Source organism: Mchenga conophoros, linkage group LG8, assembly GCF_057382185.1.
Source record: "Mchenga conophoros isolate Kocher_MC1m ecotype Shallow Benthic linkage group LG8, M_conophoros_male_GT1.1, whole genome shotgun sequence".
Taxonomy (NCBI): Eukaryota; Metazoa; Chordata; class Actinopteri; order Cichliformes; family Cichlidae; genus Mchenga; species Mchenga conophoros.
The window spans coordinates 2535122-2553644 of record NC_140533.1 but is presented as its reverse complement, the minus strand read 5'-3'; the positions used below and the strand labels follow the sequence as shown (position 1 = coordinate 2553644).

Sequence of the window (18523 nt, the reverse complement as noted above, 5' to 3'; positions counted from 1 at the left end):
AGGTTGAAGATTTTAGTGAAGACTCCGGTCAGTTCGTCAGCACATGCTCTGAGAACCTTTCCATGTATTCCATCAGGACCTGCCGCCTTCCTGGGATTCACTGACCTTAGAACACACCTCACTTGGTGCTCCCTAAGTGTTAGTGTGCCAGTGCTGGGGGCGGGTGGAAGTGGTGTGGCAGCTGAGGGCCTGGTCGTCTTAAAGCGGGCGAAGAAACGGTTTAGATCCTCAGCCAGTGAGGCATCAGTCCTAGATGTTGCCTGGTTATTGCTTCTGTAGTTGGTAATGTGATTGATCCCCTGCCACATTTTTCTGGGGTCGTTGTCAGCAAAGTGATCTTCAATCCTCCTCCTATAGGCAGCCTTAGCTTTCCTGATGCCTCTACTCAGGTCTGCCCTGGCCGCCCTATACGCAGCCCTGTCCCCTGACTTGAAGGCAGTGTTGCGGCTTTTTAGGAGGGATTGCACTTCGCTATTCATCCAGGGTTTTTGATTTGGAAACACCCTGACCCTTTTGTTGACGGTAACATTGTCAACACAGTTCCTGATGTACGAGAGTACAGTGTCCGTGTACTCCTGGAGGTTGTGGCTGGAGAATAAATCCCATACAGTTGTTGAGAAGCAGTCCTGCAGTTGAGAAAGGGCTCCTTCAGGCCAGGTTTTTATTGTCTTTGTCTGGGGCTTTGTTTTTCTCAGCAGGGGGGTGTAGGTGGGGGTGAGGGACATGCAGAGGTGGTCAGATCCAGCCAGGTGGGGGAGGGGTGTCGCTCTGAAAGCATGCCTGATGTTTGAATAGACATGGTCCAAAGTGTGTTCTCCTCTCGTAGCAAAGTCCACGAACTGGACAAATTTAGGAAGCACAGTCTTTAGGCATGCTTTGTTAAAGTCGCCGGCGACAATAAAAACCCCATCGGGGTGGGCAAGCTGTTGTTTGTTTATGGTGTTGAGCAAGAGGCTGAGAGCCGTGCTAACGTTAGCATCCGGCAGTATATAAACAGCTATCACAATAACTACTGTAAACTCCCTCGGGATGTAAAAAGGTCTGCACGAGACTGCCAGAACCTCCAAATCAGGAGAACAGTGTGTGTGAATGATCCTGCTGTTACAACGCTACTCGTTATGCACGTAAACACATAGCCCCCCTCCTCTGCTTTTACCTGAGTTGCTGTTTCTGTCATGCCGGTGTAGCGTGTGGCCTGCTAACTCGACTGCAGCGTCGGGAATCAGCGGGTGAAGCCACGTCTCCGTAATAAGAATAATGCTGCAGTTACGTGCAAAGCTTGTGTTGGCTATCTGTAGCTCCAATTCGTCAAGTTTGTGGGTGATGGATCTGGCGTTCGATAGGAAAAGGCTCGGAAGTGCTGGCCGGTGTGGATGTTTGCGTAGCCTAGCGTCTGAGCCCGACCGGCATCCCCTCTTCTGCTTTCTTTCCCTCCGTCGCCTTCTACGCTTGCTGGGCGGGCAGACCATCCACGGTGACCCTGGCGGTCTCGCTATCTCCACCAGGATGTTGTGTGTTCGCTGATAGTCGCCAGAAACAGACAAACTATATTTAAAACCTAGATCAATTAGGTTCTGGCGACTGTAAGAGATGGCGGCGTTGCAAACATTCAAAAATATCCAGGAACCATGCATGTGGAGACCATCCGTTCACCTTCATGAGCGTCATACAAAGACACGGTGGGTGGAATCAAAGATCTCAGATTTGGACTCATCAGACCACAGCACAGATTTCCACTGGTCTAATGTCCATCCTTGTGTTTCTTGGATCAAACAAATCTCTTCTGCTTGTTGCTTTTCATTAGTCATGGTTTCTTAGCAGCTGATTGACCATAAAGGCCTGATTCACACAGTCTCCTCTGAACATGTAGAGATGAGATGTGTCTGCTACTGGAGCTCTGTGTGGCATCTATCTGGGCTCTAATCTGAGCTGCTGTTAACTTGTGATTTCTGAGCCTGGGGACTCGGATGAATGTATCCACATTCAGAGTTTTAGCAATTTTCCAGACTGACTGATGGGCTGTCATTTCTCTTTACTTACCTCATTGGTTCTTGCCATATTATAAATTAATGCATTTGTCAAACAGGGCTGTCAGCTGTGTACCAACCTGACTTCTGCACAACACACCTGATGGTCCCAACCCCATTAAGAAGGCAAGAAACTCCACAAATGAACCCTGACAGGCACACCTGTGAAATGAAACCATTTCAGGTGACTACATCATGAAGCTCTTTGAGATAGCTGTGCTTGAAGCTGTTGTCCTGTGAGCCGTCTATCAAACAAGCTGTTAACTCTCAGAAACCTGTCCTCTGATTCAGTCTTTGGGTCTGCAGACCTCTTCCTGTCACAGTTTGTTTCTCAGTGCGTTTGACGGTGAAGGAAACTGTACTCACTGACACTTCGACTTTCTCTGTCAGGACAGACGCACATTTTTAAGTGTTATGATGGTCTCTCTCTCTTCCACTGTTAATGGTCTTTTTCTCACCATTTTTGTAGCAACACACTACTTTCTGCAGTACAGTACTGTTCAGCTGATGCTCACTAGGGTATGGCACCACAGTGTGTTCAACACTGTTTTATGCAGACAGAGGGGGTTGGAAGTAATCCAAGTTGGAACACCTGTAGGAATTAGTAGCACCAGCTTTCAAGGCTTGATCAACCTTCACTGCTGCAGAACAGCTTTGAATTGTTAACCCATGTTGTGTCCTTGAAAAAGGCCTTTTGGTATAATTTTGAAATGTACATTATTTTTCAGTTTTGGGTAATCTAACCTCTGGCAGCTCACCACTTACCTTTGTGCCATTTCAAGCTATTCATTGGACTTTAATAATAATAATAATAATAATACATTTTATTTGAGGGCGCCTTTCAGAAACCCAAGGTCACCTTACAAAAAACACAATTAATAAAAGGAACAATAGTCATCAAAACAGAGCGTGACAACAGATAAAATCAGCATTAAAGCGAATAAGCCAGTTTAAACAGATGTGTTTTGAGCTGTGTCTTAAATACGGAGAGGGAGTCAATATTTCTTAGTGCAGGAGGAAGAGAGTTCCAGAGCCGAGGAGCAGAGCGACTGAAAGCTCTGTTCCCCATAGTGATAAGGTGTGAGGACGGAACAGTAAGATGAATAGCAGATGATGATCTGAGAGGGCGGGAAACAGCTGTGATATGGAGCAGGTCACACAAATATGCAGGAGCAGATTTATGGACACACTTGTATGCAAGAAGTAAGATTTTAAAATTTATCCTGGCTTCTATGGGCAACCAGTGAAGCTGCTGAAGAACTGGGGTAATATGAGCACTTAATGGAGTGCAAGTTATGACCCGAGCTGCAGAATTTTGAAGAAGTTGGAGTTTATGAAGGGACCTTTTAGGGAGACCAAATAGGAGGGAATCAATACGGGATGTAATAAGACTATGGACAAGGATGGCAGCAGCATGGGGAGTAATGACTTGAACTGCAACAAATAATTGGAAAAATAGGGACTTTTAACAGGTAGTGTGTAAAATTACACACCATTTTTCTGTTAGGGCTGTTCTGCTGAACAGCTGGATGAGCTGATGCAGGGGATCTATGTGTTTGTGTTTCTGCCCCTCCTCTTCCTCAGATGGCTCCTGTTCACCTGGTTTCTGAAATCAACACACATTCACAAAGTGCTAAAACTCTGCTATACACTGAATAAATTAACACACAATTTGCCTTCAAAACAAGTACAAATTCCAGAGTAGTCAGAATAATTCCACTTGTTTTGTTTTTTTAAATGAAATTAACTTACAGCGAGGTCTTCTATGAGTTTATCTTCAAAGTAGTGCTCCTCTGTCTCGATCCAGGACTTTTCATAGCCCTGCAGGAACAAGTTTACAGCCCGGTGCCTAGTATGAGAGAGATACATGGATGACTAATAACTGTTTATCTACCCATCTTCTGCTGCTTATAAAGGGCTGCACTGTAGGTGCAACATATATCCACAATCTTTCCTCACTAGCCCGAGGTGTGGCTGTAGATGAGGGTGGGAAAATAATAAAGTGCACAATTTTAAATATTTCTTCTTCATTTTACGTGTGTGTGTGTGTGTGTGTGTGTGTGTGTGTGTGTGTGTGTGTGTTTGAGAACATACCTTGGCAAGTTATAGAGTGGTGCCATCCTGAAGCAAGCGACCACAGCTCTCTTCCTCTGTTTTGAAAGCAGTTTGTGCCACACAGCCTTCTTACTGCGCTGAGGATGCTCCACCTGAAGACACAAACTGAACCACTCAGTAAACTGGATATTTAGTTGGTGTACCTTACCATCTGGAAGCCATATTATCCTGGAGAAGTATGTGGTCAGCTTTAATAAAGACCAATCAGCTAGTTTAAGAGGACCGTGGGGTACCTTAAAGCTATACTCTCTACGTAGGCACAAAAATGCGCAAAATCAACTCAAACTTGAATATATAGACCTGCTCCAGGTGGAAGAGGACATGACCAATATCCAGGATTCTCTCCACAGTCTTCTCTGGGTCAGTAGTATCCTCATAGTGGTTTGGGAGGTCTCTGTACAGGGCCATCTGCCAACGAATTGCTGGGTCCTCTGACTTTGTAAGACACACAGAGGAAATGCATGACGCTATTGGCCTATTCACAAGGTTAAGCACCTTTGTGAATATATAAATATATAGTACGAACCAACATCTAGCAACTCGTTTACATCTCTCTCGACTTTAACAAAACAAAAGCCAAAACACAGAAAGAGCGCATGTAAAGCTCATGATTCAGTAGCTTGTATAACTACCTTGCTGGCAATAACTTGAATTGGTTGGGTTTTTTTGCATGACTTCATAAGTCTTTAAAATCAGTGTGGAAGAATTTTGGCCCAGCCTTGTTTATAACGTTGCTTCAGTTGATTTAGGTTTGAAGCCATTCATTTACGCACAGCACTCTTAAGATCCTGCTACGTTCAGTATTTCAGTCACTCTAGATTGCTCTATAACTTCAGATTCAGTTCTTTTTCTGCTGGTGTGTTTGGGATCATTGTCCTGTTTCCTGACCCAGTGTGGGTGAAGCTTTAGCTGTCAAGCAGATGGCTTCTCATATGACTCTGGAATATACAGTGTATCAAAAATAAATCATACACTTTCACAAGGCTGTATTTTAAGCTTACACTAAATTTAAAATATATGGCTGAATATAAAGTTTTACATACAAAATGTTCAATGTTTATGAATAATCAATGAAATACTTCATCCCATAGTTCACTGTAGTCACTGCAGCCACTGCTGTTGTTCCCGGTGAATGGCTGCAGAATTAAAGCACTTTGAAATTGAATGATTCTTTTTGATACAGCCTGAACTCTCCTGTACAGACGAGTTTAGTGATGTTAGTGGGATAGGGGCTATGTGGAGTGATAGAGTTCCTTCAATCACTTGTTGACAGATTGAATTTCCTATTCTATATCTTTCGGATAACCTATGATATCACTGTGAAGTAGCCTTATTTATCTTATGGACATAAAGGTTCATCAGTTCATCTAGGTTACTCTAGATTTGTGTGAAATTTAAACTGAATCTGAATACTTGACTCTAAATTTTATGACACCGACCATCAAAATCAAATCACTTCATCCTTGTGTCAAAGTAGATGTTTGTGCCAGATTTGAAGAATTTCTCTTAAACCAGTCCTTTGATATTACTTCCACAAGAATAAGATAAACTGACAACAACCTGACACCATGGCACAATCGAAGACCAGAGGCATAATGTGTAAGTACACTTTAAGTAACTTGTGTCAGTCACAAGCCTGATTCTTTTCTTACCTTTCCTTGTAAATGTAGGTTGTTCCTGATGACCTCTCGAACTTCGTCCTCTGTGTCTTTCTGCAAAAGAATTATTAACTTCGATCAAACAACAGGTATTCTGTGACCTACAAAATGCTATAAAAGATATTTATTCAGTAAATTAGCCTTCATGCAAAATTTTACTTTTTAGCTGAAAAAGCTAACGCAGAGTTATTTTGCTGTTACTAAAGGTTTACCTCAGGAATAGCAATACTGCAAATAATTTATTGTTATTGTCATATGCCTCACCCCAACCAGTCAGGTTTTTCCTTCCCACTGGCACCAAAGCGCTTGTTTAAAGGGGGGTCGTATGATTGTTGGGGTTTTATCTGTTTTCTTTGTATCATTGTAGGGTCATTACAGTATAAAGTGCCTTTAGGCAGTCATTGTGATTTGGTGCTACATAAATAAAATTGAAATGAAATGAACTAAATTGAATTGAAATACACAGAAACAGTTAAATGAATCATATCTATTTTTATAATGAAACAGTTCTTTCTGTAATCTATTAGCACTACTATGCTACCTGAGTGAAGCGGTTCTTAGCCAGTGCGATAAGCTCTTGTTCTCCTGGAGCACAAATGTTGAGTCCCACGGGCAGCAGGCGCTTTAGAGTAGCAACAATCAAACTTGTCTGCATCGAGTATCGATCACCTTTTCTCTTCATCTTCTTCCTCTCCTGGTCTGAAACTATTCCCTGTGGCAAAGTCAAACATTAAACAGGCACCGCTTTACAGTGTTAGGCCTATTAAGTAGTTTTAATTAATCAATTTAATTTAATTTTAAAATAAGGTCACTGGTATGCACGTCCTCAAATGTGTCCAGCATCTATGTGTCTGTACCTTTGACATCTTGCACTTGGTGTCAGTGATAAGGAAGGACATGTTGTTAATTTCATTCTGGACCACAAAGTTCTGCTCTTCTCTCTTGAAGTTCTGTAGACAGAAAACAGGACTTCCTTAAATTAAAGCACAGTTGTATTATGTGTTGTACTGTCTTTGAAAAGAAGGCAACTGGACAATATTTTTGGTTTGTAAAGACATTTTACTTCTCAGTAAGAGGCTTCTTCAGTTCTAAAACAACTGATGAGAGTCCCAGGTATTTAATACCTATTGGCATTGTGGTCCTGGGGTCAGTGACCCACTGTTAACCATGTGAGTCACCTTGAGTCAAGGTATGAAAAAATTCATGGGTCTAACAAGGTATTCGTGGGTGTGAATACTGTGAGATTATTATGCTATCATGTGTTATCCTATGGCTGTAATCGAAATGAGTGAATCATGATACTGCTGTAAGCCACACCATACTTCTTATTATAGAGAGTATAATCAGTATGTAGTTTTCGTTTGCATTATACTTCTGAATTAAAAGAATGTGAAAATCATTAGATTTGTTAGATAGGTTCGTATTATCCTATCCTGTGATTTACTGTGAATGAGTTACACTGTTTTATGACATTTCATACTGCTGAGTTAAGAAGAGAATATTGTGTGCAGAGAGCACAGAGCACATTCAGCTCCACCCCCACCTTTGTTGGAAGCAGAAAAACAGGGAGCCAAGATCATAACTCAGGCTCACTGAGAGTTAGAAAGTATGTATGTTTAGGTTTTTACGACTAGGTGGGGGCCACCAGAGGCTATAAGAGTTTGAGTAACGCTCCATCATTTTGAGATTTTGCTGTGCCCCTCTGCATGCATGTCTCCCCATCCGGATGGTTTATGCTCACAAAGTGTTGAATTGTATGGAATAAAAGATTGTTGATTGAGCATTTATACACCGAGTATAGTCTTTCCTTCAGCCCAAAGATCAAAAGAAAAAACCCCACCATGTGAGCTATGCTTGCAACTTGCAGACAGCAACATTTATATATTTAATTACATGAAGGGCATTTTCCATCCTTGTTTTCAAGTGAGCTCCTGTCATTGATGACGCACTTCCTAATTTATAATGTGAATCTACTGATGTCAGATGCCAGCAGCAGTAATATAGTGCATTATATAGCTTTCTATCCAGTGAATTAGGATAGAAGTAGCTTTGATGGTGTTTTTCCTGGAAACTTTAATAAAAGTATAAAATCACTGCTAAATAATATAGTCTAACAATAAGTTAGGTTAAGCTTTTAACTCATTACTCATCTTTTCAGGTAAACTCTCCATTAGTTGTTTTTAAACTGAAGAACACATAGATCACGATTGATGGTGTACAGTTAAGCATCTTTTGTCATTTTTCTCCACCAAACTGGATTTTACAGTCAAGATCTAATTGAAGTGAAGACTTTCAGCTTTAATCCATCCATCCATCCATCTTCATCCGCTTTATCCGAGGCCGGGTCGCGGGGGCAGCAGCCTAAGCAGAGAGGCCCAGCCCTCCCTCTCCCCAGCCACCTCCTCCAGCTTATCCGGGGGAACACCAAGGCGTTCCCAGGCCAGCCGAGAGATATAATCTCTCCAGCGTGTCCTGGGTCTGCCCCGGGGCCTCCTCCCGCTGGGACATGCCTGGAACACCTCACCCAGGAGGCGCCCAGGGGGCATCCTTGTCAGATTCCCGAACCACCTCAGCTGGCTCCTTTCGATGTGGAGCAGCAGCGGCTCTACTCTGAGCCCCTCCCGGATGGCCGAACTTCTCACCCTATCTCTAAGGGAGAGGCCAGCCACCCTTCGGAGGAAGCTCATTTCTGCCGCTTGTATCCGCGATCTCGTTCTTTCGGTCACTACCCACAGCTCGTGGCCATAGGTGAGGGTAGGGACGTAGATCGACCGGTAAATTGAGAGCTTCGCTTTTACACTCAGCTCCCTCTTCACCACGACGGACCGGTGCAGCGTCTGCATTACTGCAGCCGCCACACCAATCCGTCTGTCGATCTCCGGCTCCCTTCTCCAATCACTCGTGAACAAGACCCCGAGATACTTGAACTCCTCCACTTGGGGCAGGAACTCATCCCCGACCCGGAGTGGGCACTCCACCCTTTTCCGGCTGAGAACCACGGCCTCAGATTTGGAGGTGCTGATCCTCATTCCCGCTGCTTCACACTCGGGTGCGAACCGTTCCAGTGCGAGCTGGAGGCCCTCACCCGATGAAGCCAACAGAACCACATCATCCGTGAAAAGCAGAGATGAGATTCTGAGGCCACCGAGCCTCAGCTTTAATTCAATGGTTAATCAAATTATTGCAAATTAATACACATTTTTAGGAATTACATCAAATTTGATCCACTAGTCCTAATTTTCAGAGACTCAAAAGTAATGGGACAACTGACTGATACACTGATTTAAGGTAAGGATCACCTGTTTTGATTTCTCAAATGCATTTAACATCATCCAGCCACTCCTATTGAGGGCGAAACTACAGGAAATGTCAGTAAACATGTCCTCATGGATTACTGAACACCTCACAGACAGGCCACAGTATGTGAGACTGGCAGTGCTCAGTCTAATATGGTGTTGTGCAGTGCAGGAGCTCCGCAAGGAATTATGCTGCCAACATTCCTGCTCACCTTGTATACCTCGGACTTTCAGTACAACTCCGGGTCATACAGTCATCATAAATATTCGGATAATTGCTGTTGGCAGGAGGAGGCGCACAGAACACATATATATAATTTGTAGAATCTTGAAGAAATCTTCTACTTCTGATTGTAAATAATACTAAAGAGATCAGAGTCATTGGCTTCAGAAGGTACCGCTGAGTAAGTCTAGTACTGTACTGCATTTTGTTAGATTGTGCTGTATTATATTGATCCATTATCCATGGTACTGTATTCTATTGTACTGGGCTATACTGTATTGTCCACCATAGTCAGAAGTCCACTTTCATCAAAGTGCTCATGGGTAGCTTATCTGCAATCAGTATATTCACCTAAACGTTTCACATTATAACAAACCTCCCGTCCACGAGTCAACATGTAGAAAAATAATTCCTCTTACATTTGCATCGACTGTTATGGTTTACTGCGCAGCTTTACTAAGAAAAAGCCAAAGCAAAGACTGCTATCTTAGTTTTCTTCAATTTTGACAGATTGTGGTAAATGCTTAACTGCAATGTCAATAGACAGATAGCTGCTCTTCTCTTCTGTTTAATCTTGAAAATGTAATATTAGTTATTTCAGGTTTAATAAATCAGCGATATAAAGATCAATCCCAGCTGACCCTCTTAGGGACATTTTCAGTTATGTTTTTATGGGCAGCCCGGTGGTTAGCACTGTTGCCTTCCTATGTTTGCATACTCTGGTTTCCTCCCACAGTACAAAGACATGCAGTTAGTGGGTTTAAGTTACCTGGTGATTCTAAACTGCTCACAGGTGTGAATGTGAGTGTGAATGATTGTCTACTCGCTGTGTTAGCCCTGTGTCAGATTGGCGCCCTGTGGCAGGGGTGTCTAACTCCAGGCCTCGAGGGCCGGTGTCCTGCAGCTTTTAGATGTGTCCGTGATCCAACACAGCTGGTTTAAATGGCTAAATGACCTCCTCAACATGTATTGAAGTTCTCCAGAGTCCCAGCAATGAACTAGTGAGCTGATTCAGGTGTGTTGGCCCAGGTCCCCAAACCTGCCCTATGGGATGGATAGTTATGTTGCAGTAATTTTCTTACGTGAGACTTGGCCCAGAAGATAAAAACCTCAGCCACCATTCGGAACAGCTCCTCTGCCTCTGGATTGGACTCTTTAAGCCATCTGGCCCTGTCAGTATATCAAAACAGTTACATGCTGAAACCAATCATTCTTTTTCCAAAACTGCAGCTTCATCTTAGTGACTAAGCTTCTGTATCAGATGGTGTAAATTCACTCCACTCAATGAGCTGAAGGTCACTTGTTCAGTCACAACACTGTACCTGTTGTAGTCAACGAATCGTATGAGGAGAGGGTAGAAGGCATACAGGTCTCTGACCAGGATAGTAAATTGGTCCATGATGAGGAGCTCTGTCTCTGACATCTCACCCCTCCCCTCCGCCTTGCTATGTTCTTCATCCATCAGCACAACAGCTGCTTTCTAAAGAATACAGTAATAGATTTTTCTATATTAAGCAGCACTGTGTGCTTTAATCTTTGTGACTATTTTATTAAGTAGTAGGAGTGTTCGCATAGTGCACTTTCTCCATTTTAAAAACATACTAATAAATATTTAGTTAAGAAATATATATAGGTAATTCAATTTCATTTAAAAACATCAAAAAAAATTACAAGAAAGTGTTAGAAAGGGCAAGCAGTGAGTGTGACCTAGTTTTATATTCTGTTAAATGAGTTGCACCACTTCCAGGCAGTAGATTATAATAAAGGTGAGACTTACTTTTTTGAGTTTCTCCATCAAGGGCAAGAAGTGGGTCTTTAACAGCTGAGGTTTGGCTTTGCTGATAATTGGCTGGGAGAAGACTTGGGGACATGAACAGAGATGGTGTTAAAACGCAAAATGTGAACGTATGTACATTTGAATATCATATAATGATTAGCAGCAGGCAAAAAGAATTAAAGTAACATCAGTTTGAGGATGCTTATGTAAACTGATCCTGAGGAGAGCTTTTATTTATTAACTTTACAAAAAGTGCAGAAAATGGAAAATGAGAGAAAATGAAACACCCTCTTGCGTGAAATGGAACTTCCATTGTGTCCTCCTCCTAACTGCTGTTACTGACTATATTTTCTTTTTAAAAGAGGAAACCTAAATTGCAAAACACTTAAGGGGCTCATTACACAAATTCTTTTCTTTTAAAATAATTGTTTCCTCCAGTGCTGTAGTGTTTTATCAAACAATTAAATGGCAATCCCCAGCATTTGGAGCACCCTCTAATGAGGTGTGTGCATTGGTTTAAAAAATGTGAAAAAACAAACAAACAAACAAACAAACATACCTCGGCCTGCACACCTAAAACAATGAACACTTCGCCAAACCTAACTAACCTGCCTCCACAAACCAGATTTCATGTCTCATGTCATATTGTTTTATTTTTGCCTTGTGCATCACTGTGAGCTGCAAGTATTATGTTCCATTAGCAAATAAACTATCCATCCATCCATCGATCTTCTCCCGGCTACTTGGGGCCGGGTTGTGGGGCAGCAGCCTAAGCAGAGAAGCCCAGACCTCCCTCTCCCCAGCCACCTCCTCCAGCTTGTCCGGGGAAACACAAGGCGTTCCCAGGCCAGCCGAGAGATAAACTCTCTTCACCATGTCCTGGTTCTGCCCCGGGGCCTCCTCTCAGTGGGACATGCCCAGAATACCTCACCAAAGAGGTACCCATCCTTGTCAGATGCACAACCACCTCAACTGTCTCCTTTTGATGTCGAGAAATAGCGGCTCTACTCTGAGCCGCTCCGAAAAGCCTGAATTCCTCTCTAAGGGAGATGCAAGCCACCCTTCAGACAAAGCTTATTCCCACCACTTGCATCTGCAATCTCGTTCCTTCTAAAATCAAGAGCTTCGCTTTTACATTTAGCTCTCTTTCCACCAATACAGCATCCACATCCCTGCAGCTGCAGCACAAGTTTCACTGTGATGTTTCATTCTCTTTGCAGAGCTTTAAAGTATATCACTCCCCTGAATGAAAAGAAAACAAAAACAAAAGAAGAGCTACTAGTTTTAGATTTATGTTGCAGTCACTAGTCAGTTTTAACTCCAACATACACTAAATTGCCAAAAGTATTCAATCTTCCCTCCAAGTCATTGAATTCAGGTGTATACCAATCAAGCAGCTAGGCATGCAGACTGCTTCTACAAACACTGGGTCGATCTTAGGAGTTTAATGAAGTCCAGCATCATACTGTGATACTGTTCAACAAGTCCACTCGTGAAATTCTCTCTCTTCAACTCTACCACAAAGTGGCTGGACATATAAAGTCACAGTATCGGTCAATCGCTACAGACCTCTAGTCTTCATGTTCAAGAACATTAAGGAACAGTGCCTAGAGAGCTTCATGGAATAGTTTCCATGGCTGAGCATCTGCATCCCAGTCTTACATCACCAAGCACAATGCAAAGTGTCAGACTAGTATATCACCCATGAATTTTAGAGGAGTGGAGACGTGTTGCTGGAGTGATGAATCACATCTCTCTGGCAATGCAATTGTTGAGTCCGTACTTGTCTGACTGCACTGTGGCAAGTATAAAGTTTGGTGGAGGGGGAGGATTATATTGTGGGGTTGTTTTTCAATTGGGTTCGGCTGTTAATACTTCAGCATATTAAGACATATTGGACAATTTCATGCTCCCATCTTTGGAGACGGCCCCTGTCCAACGTGACCCCACATCAGTGCACAAAGCCAGGCTCATAAAAACATGGATGAGCGAGTTTGATGAATCTTGTGAATCAGTGAATTTTATTTTAGTGTTCAGCATTAGTGAGTTAACATTTACCAGCCAGTCTCTTCATCCAGGCGCCCTCATCTATTCCCAGGTTGTTGTAGATGATCTTGAGAATGTTTCCCAGCAGAGTATTCATGTATTCAGAGGTCACAGAGGTGCAGCAGTTGTTGGCTTTGTCTGGGTCGCTTTCCGGTCCATGTTCCCACCAGTGAGACATGTAGCTGCACAACATCGGCAAGACCACCTACAGCAGTAGAAACAAAGCAAAAATAATGAGCTTTGCAAAGCTTCACAGTCAGATGGGTTTAATCAGCAATGTCTTTTTTTACCTTTTTATCTTCGGCTCTGAAGTGTTCACTACAGGACAAATGTCCACTTATTTTGGTTCCGTGGCCAATTTTTCAATGACATGAAGCAACTTAAGGAAAGAATATCAAAGGTGATGCTGTAGTTATTAATTATTAGAGAGTTACCTCCATAACATGAGGCATCTGCGTGTACTTCATGCCGGACTCTGCTAGCTCTACAATCTCCTCCAAAGACTTCTCCAAATTGGGGATCAGTGAACAAACCTCCCCAACCTGCCCAGGAAGGCCTAGAGCTGAGAGGCGGAAAGAGTAGTGGAATGAAAACAGATTAAATTAAACATAATGTGATTTGATTTGTGATTTTTGACACTGATGAGTTCTCAGACCACACAGCCATCGTTTAGCTTTGGATTAATGTTTTTTTATTCGAAATACACAACTGGAGAATCTCTTAGTCAGACAAATGTAGGACAGACAGCTGCAAAAGTATTCAAACCACTTTGTGGTACTTCCTGTTATAGTAGGTGTCTCCAAGAGATACAAACACCATGTATATACTGCACACTCCAGTTTTTTCATAGTTTACTAAGACACTTCTTGAAACCTTCCTCCCTTTCCTCAATCAGCCCAGACATGTTTTATGTAATGTTTTGGTTTTACCAAAGAGTTAACGTGTAAGCAGTTAAGAGTGACACGACGGCAGGGTCACAACAAACATTTCTGTTTGTTTCTGAGATGTACAGTAAAAGCTAGTTGGTGCGGTATGTAGTGTAATGTGTATTCATGGTTCCAGTTTTAGTAAAATATAAAGGCTCAAAGAAACATGCTCAGTGCTCGCTGAAACGTCACTCTAAGAAAGTCCAGCTACCTCCGGATTTGTATGTTCCATCATTTTCTTTATGTACATGTCTCACCTGCTCTGTCTTTGCTTCCTTTGCTGTTATAGATGGAAAAGCTGTTAAACTTGTTCATGTGAGGCTCAAGAAAGGCAACAGGGAATGCTGCTGCGAAGGCTGCTAAACACTTTCCCATTGCTGGACGTTGTCTGGAAAAGAAACAGAGAGCTCATGATAATAGTCAAAAACAATTCTTTTACTACCTCAGTGATTGATTTAAAACATAGTAGGTTATCTAATTATGGTAAAAGCAACTTTTTTTCTTTCTTTTTTTTGCTTAAGACTCAATAGGGCTGGCTATAAACTGGGACCTGTCAAGTCTGGTGGGCTAGATTAGTTGTTTTGTATATAGATGGCCAAATGAAGCTTTCTGAAGCTCGTATTGAAAAACGGTTCATTACTCTAAGCTTGTCAACACAGTCCTCTTTGGTGACATCTGGTGGCCAAAAATATAGAGCAGCTTGAGTCCACAACTCATAAAGGACAGCTTCGTCATGATTCAACTGACAGCTTCTGTTTAATTTCATGTGGCAGTTCTGTCTGATATCAAGCTGATATTGTGCTTTGAACATGTGTTTTTTGGGGGGTGAAAAAATGATGTTCGTATGTCTCTCTCAATAATAAATCATTCCTATGAATACACCTTCCTTCTTTAAACATGGAGTGTTCTCCTTATGCTTGTGACTTCTTGATGTTTAAAAATACACTAAAACAGAAACTTATGAGAATATGTTTCTACTGTGAGGTCCCTGCCTCCACCTGATTATGTAATTAACCAACACACAGGTAGGATTATATATAATATACTATAACTTCTATAATTATACAGTAAGTATACAGGGAGTGCAGAATTATTAGGCAAATGAGTATTTTGTCCACATCATCCTCTTCATGCATGTTGTCTTACTCCAAGCTGTATAGGCTCGAAAGCCTACTACCAATTAAGCATATTAGGTGATGTGCATCTCTGTAATGAGAAGGGGTGTGGTCTAATGACATCAACACCCTATATCAGGTGTGCATAATTATTAGGCAACGTCCTTTCCTTTGGCAAAATGGGTCAAAAGAAGGACTTGACAGGCTCAGAAAAGTCAAAAATAGTGAGATATCTTGCAGAGGGATGCAGCAGTCTCAAAATTGCAAAGCTTCTGAAGCGTGATCATCGAACAATCAAGCGTTTCATTCAAAATAGTCAACAGGGTCGCAAGAAGTGTGTGGAAAAACCAAGGCGCAAAATAACTGCCCATGAACTGAGAAAAGTCAAGCGTGCAGCTGCCAAGATGCCACTTGCCACCAGTTTGGCCATATTTCAGAGCTGCAACATCACTGGAGTGCCCAAAAGCACAAGGTGTGCAATACTCAGAGACATGGCCAAGGTAAGAAAGGCTGAAAGACGACCACCACTGAACAAGACACACAAGCTGAAACGTCAAGACTGGGCCAAGAAATATCTCAAGACTGGTTTTTCTAAGGTTTTATGGACTGATGAAATGAGAGTGAGTCTTGATGGGCCAGATGGATGGGCCCGTGGCTGGATTGGTAAAGGGCAGAGAGCTCCAGTCCCACTCAGACGCCAGCAAGGTGGAGGTGGAGTACTGGTTTGGGCTGGTATCATCAAAGATGAGCTTGTGGGGCCTTTTCGGGTTGAGGATGGAGTCAAGCTCAACTCCCAGTCCTACTGCCAGTTTCTGGAAGACACCTTCTTCAAGCAGTGGTACAGGAAGAAGTCTGCATCCTTCAAGAAAAACATGATTTTCATGCAGGACAATGCTCCATCACACGCGTCCAAGTACTCCACAGCGTGGCTGCAAGAAAGGGTATAAAAGAAGAAAAACTAATGACATGGCCTCCTTGTTCACCTGATCTGAACCCCATTGAGAACCTGTGGTCCATCATCAAATGTGAGATTTACAAGGAGGGAAACAGTACACCTCTCTGAACAGTGTCTGGGAGGCTGTGGTTGCTGCTGCACGCAATGTTGATGGTGAACAGATCAAAACACTGACAGAATCCATGGATGGCAGGCTTTTGAGTGTCCTTGCAAAGAAAGGTGGCTATATTGGTCGCTGATTTGTTTTTGTTTTGTTTTTGAATGTCAGAAATGTATATTTGTGAATGTGGAGATGTTATATTGGTGTCACTGGTAAAAATAAATAATTGAAATGGGTATATATTTGTTTTTTGTTAAGTTGCCTAATAATTCTGCACAGTAATAGTCACCTGCACGCACAGATATCCCCCTAAAATAGCTAAAACTAAAAACAAACTAAAAACTACTTCCAAAAACATTCAGCTTTGATATTAATGAGTTTTTTGGGTTCATTGAGAACATGGTTGTTGTTCAATAATAAAATTATTCCTCAAAAATACAACTTGCCTAATAATTCTGCACTCCCTGTAAGTGTTGGAGTCAAATTGTTAAATGTTGTCATTGTGTTACTTAAATTTGTAAGTCAGCAGGGAAGGCTGTTTCTTTGAAGTTGGCTAGGAGACAGGTGAGGAGCATTCAGCTCCAAGAGCCTGGTTCCGACCAGCCTCCCTTGCTAGCAAGTAAAAACCGGTTCATTTCCGCCGCTTGTATCCGCGATCTCGTTTTTTCGGTCACTACCCACAGCTCGTGGCCATAGGTGAGGGTAGGGACGTAGATCGACCGGTAAATTGAGAGCTTCGCTTTACACTAAGCTCCCTCTTCACCATGATGGACCGGTGCAGCGTCCGCATCACTGCGGCTGCACCGCCAATCCGTCTGTCGATCTCCAGCTCCCTTCTCCAATCACTCGCGAACAAGACCCCGAGATACTTGAACTCCTCCACTCATCTGGGTCGGGGATGAGTTCCGACCCGGAAAAGAGTGAACACCCGGAAAAGAGTGAACACAGCACCCTTTTCCGGCTGAGAACCACGGCCTCAGATTTGGGGGTGCTGATCCTCATTCCCGCTGCTTCACACTCGGCTGCGAACCTTTGTACATTTTTATGAAAAGAAAAGAGAGTTTTCGGTGAGATCCAGGAGGAAGCTCAGAGGGGACAGGGCCTTTTCTAATTTGCCCTTGCACGTTAGAGAGGCCCCTTCACTCTCCACTTTTAAATCACATCTTAAAACCCACTTTTATTCTTTGGCTTTTAACCTCAGTGAGACATAGTTTTCTCTTGTAATGAAATTAGTTATTTTATTAATTATTTTACTTTTTCTTTTATTTGGCTTGTATTTATTTCTTATGTCATTTTATTATATAGTTCCTATGTACAGCACTTTGTGTCAGCTGTGGTTGTTTTAAAGTGCTTTATAAATAAAGTTGATGATGATGATGATGACGTGTTTGTTTATTATCCTTATTGTTTTATCTGGGACTGTTTGCAGACATCTCAGAGAGAGGAGACACCAGCATCTGAACAGAGACTCAAACCAGCAACCTGCAGCTCCCTGCTTGGCTGCTCCAGTTTTCTCCTCACTCATGTTGCCCACCAGTGATTTCTAGCTGCCCACCCACACAGCAGGCTAGAATATGCGCTGAGCCTCAGCACCCAATACTTGGACATGTTTTCTTTATTAAATAATGAACCAGACCCCAAAAGTAAACAGCTGTTATTGCTAGGCAACGGGAGCAGCATTTGGTGATGCAGCACCTGACATTCCTGACCATGTGGGCGGAGCATGCATGAAATGGAATGTTCAGTAGAACTGTGCAACACAAGCACTTAGTTCCAGCATGTTTCATTGTATCCAGACACAGCTAGAGACACATCTACAGCAGCATCTCTGTGCAGGACAAACGACAGTTGACGAAGAAACATCGAAAACTTCACTTCACTCCTCTACAAAACGTTGGTTCCTTTGTTTAAAAGGCCAAAATGAATCAGGGGAGAACGAGAAGAGGATCGGCGAGTGCTTCACCATGCATTACAGTACGGCTGATTCATTTTAAATTTCAAATGATACAGGCTGAAAATGTCAAATTAAAAGAAGAGGCAGAAAAATCAAGAGGAGAAGCTAAAAATTCACAGTTTGAAACTCATGTAGTATTGCAGGAATTACTGCATGTGGGTCTCAGACTTAAAGGAGAGAAGATGAGAAAACAACAGGCAGAAAAGGAGGATGAAAAGATGAAGAAAGAACTGTTGGAAGCTCAAAAAGCATTGGAGGAAGAGAAAAGCACAGCACAAGAAGCCAACAATAAATATCAAACTGCAAAGAAGGAGGCAGGAAATGTGCTGCA

General features: G+C 42.5%; 1 protein-coding gene across 6 annotated transcripts in view; it reads right to left on the bottom strand.

Annotated features, from left to right (window-relative positions):
- The window catches only part of LOC146567902 (ryanodine receptor 2-like), a 327426-nt gene that overhangs the window by 75547 nt on the left and 233356 nt on the right, over positions 1-18523 (bottom strand). For all 6 annotated transcript variants that reach the window (XM_085283596.1, XM_085283600.1, XM_085283597.1 and 3 more), the window contains exons 70-82: positions 14326-14456; positions 13577-13704; positions 13155-13347; positions 11097-11179; positions 10642-10799; positions 10402-10489; positions 6658-6750; positions 6342-6512; positions 5795-5854; positions 4443-4577; positions 4122-4234; positions 3780-3876; positions 3521-3633 (exon numbers count right to left, since the gene is read on the bottom strand). In XM_085283596.1, coding sequence (XP_085139722.1) covers positions 3521-3633; positions 3780-3876; positions 4122-4234; positions 4443-4577; positions 5795-5854; positions 6342-6512; positions 6658-6750; positions 10402-10489; positions 10642-10799; positions 11097-11179; positions 13155-13347; positions 13577-13704; positions 14326-14456 — 1563 coding nt within the window. The remainder of the gene's footprint in view (positions 1-3520; positions 3634-3779; positions 3877-4121; positions 4235-4442; positions 4578-5794; positions 5855-6341; positions 6513-6657; positions 6751-10401; positions 10490-10641; positions 10800-11096; positions 11180-13154; positions 13348-13576; positions 13705-14325; positions 14457-18523) is intronic.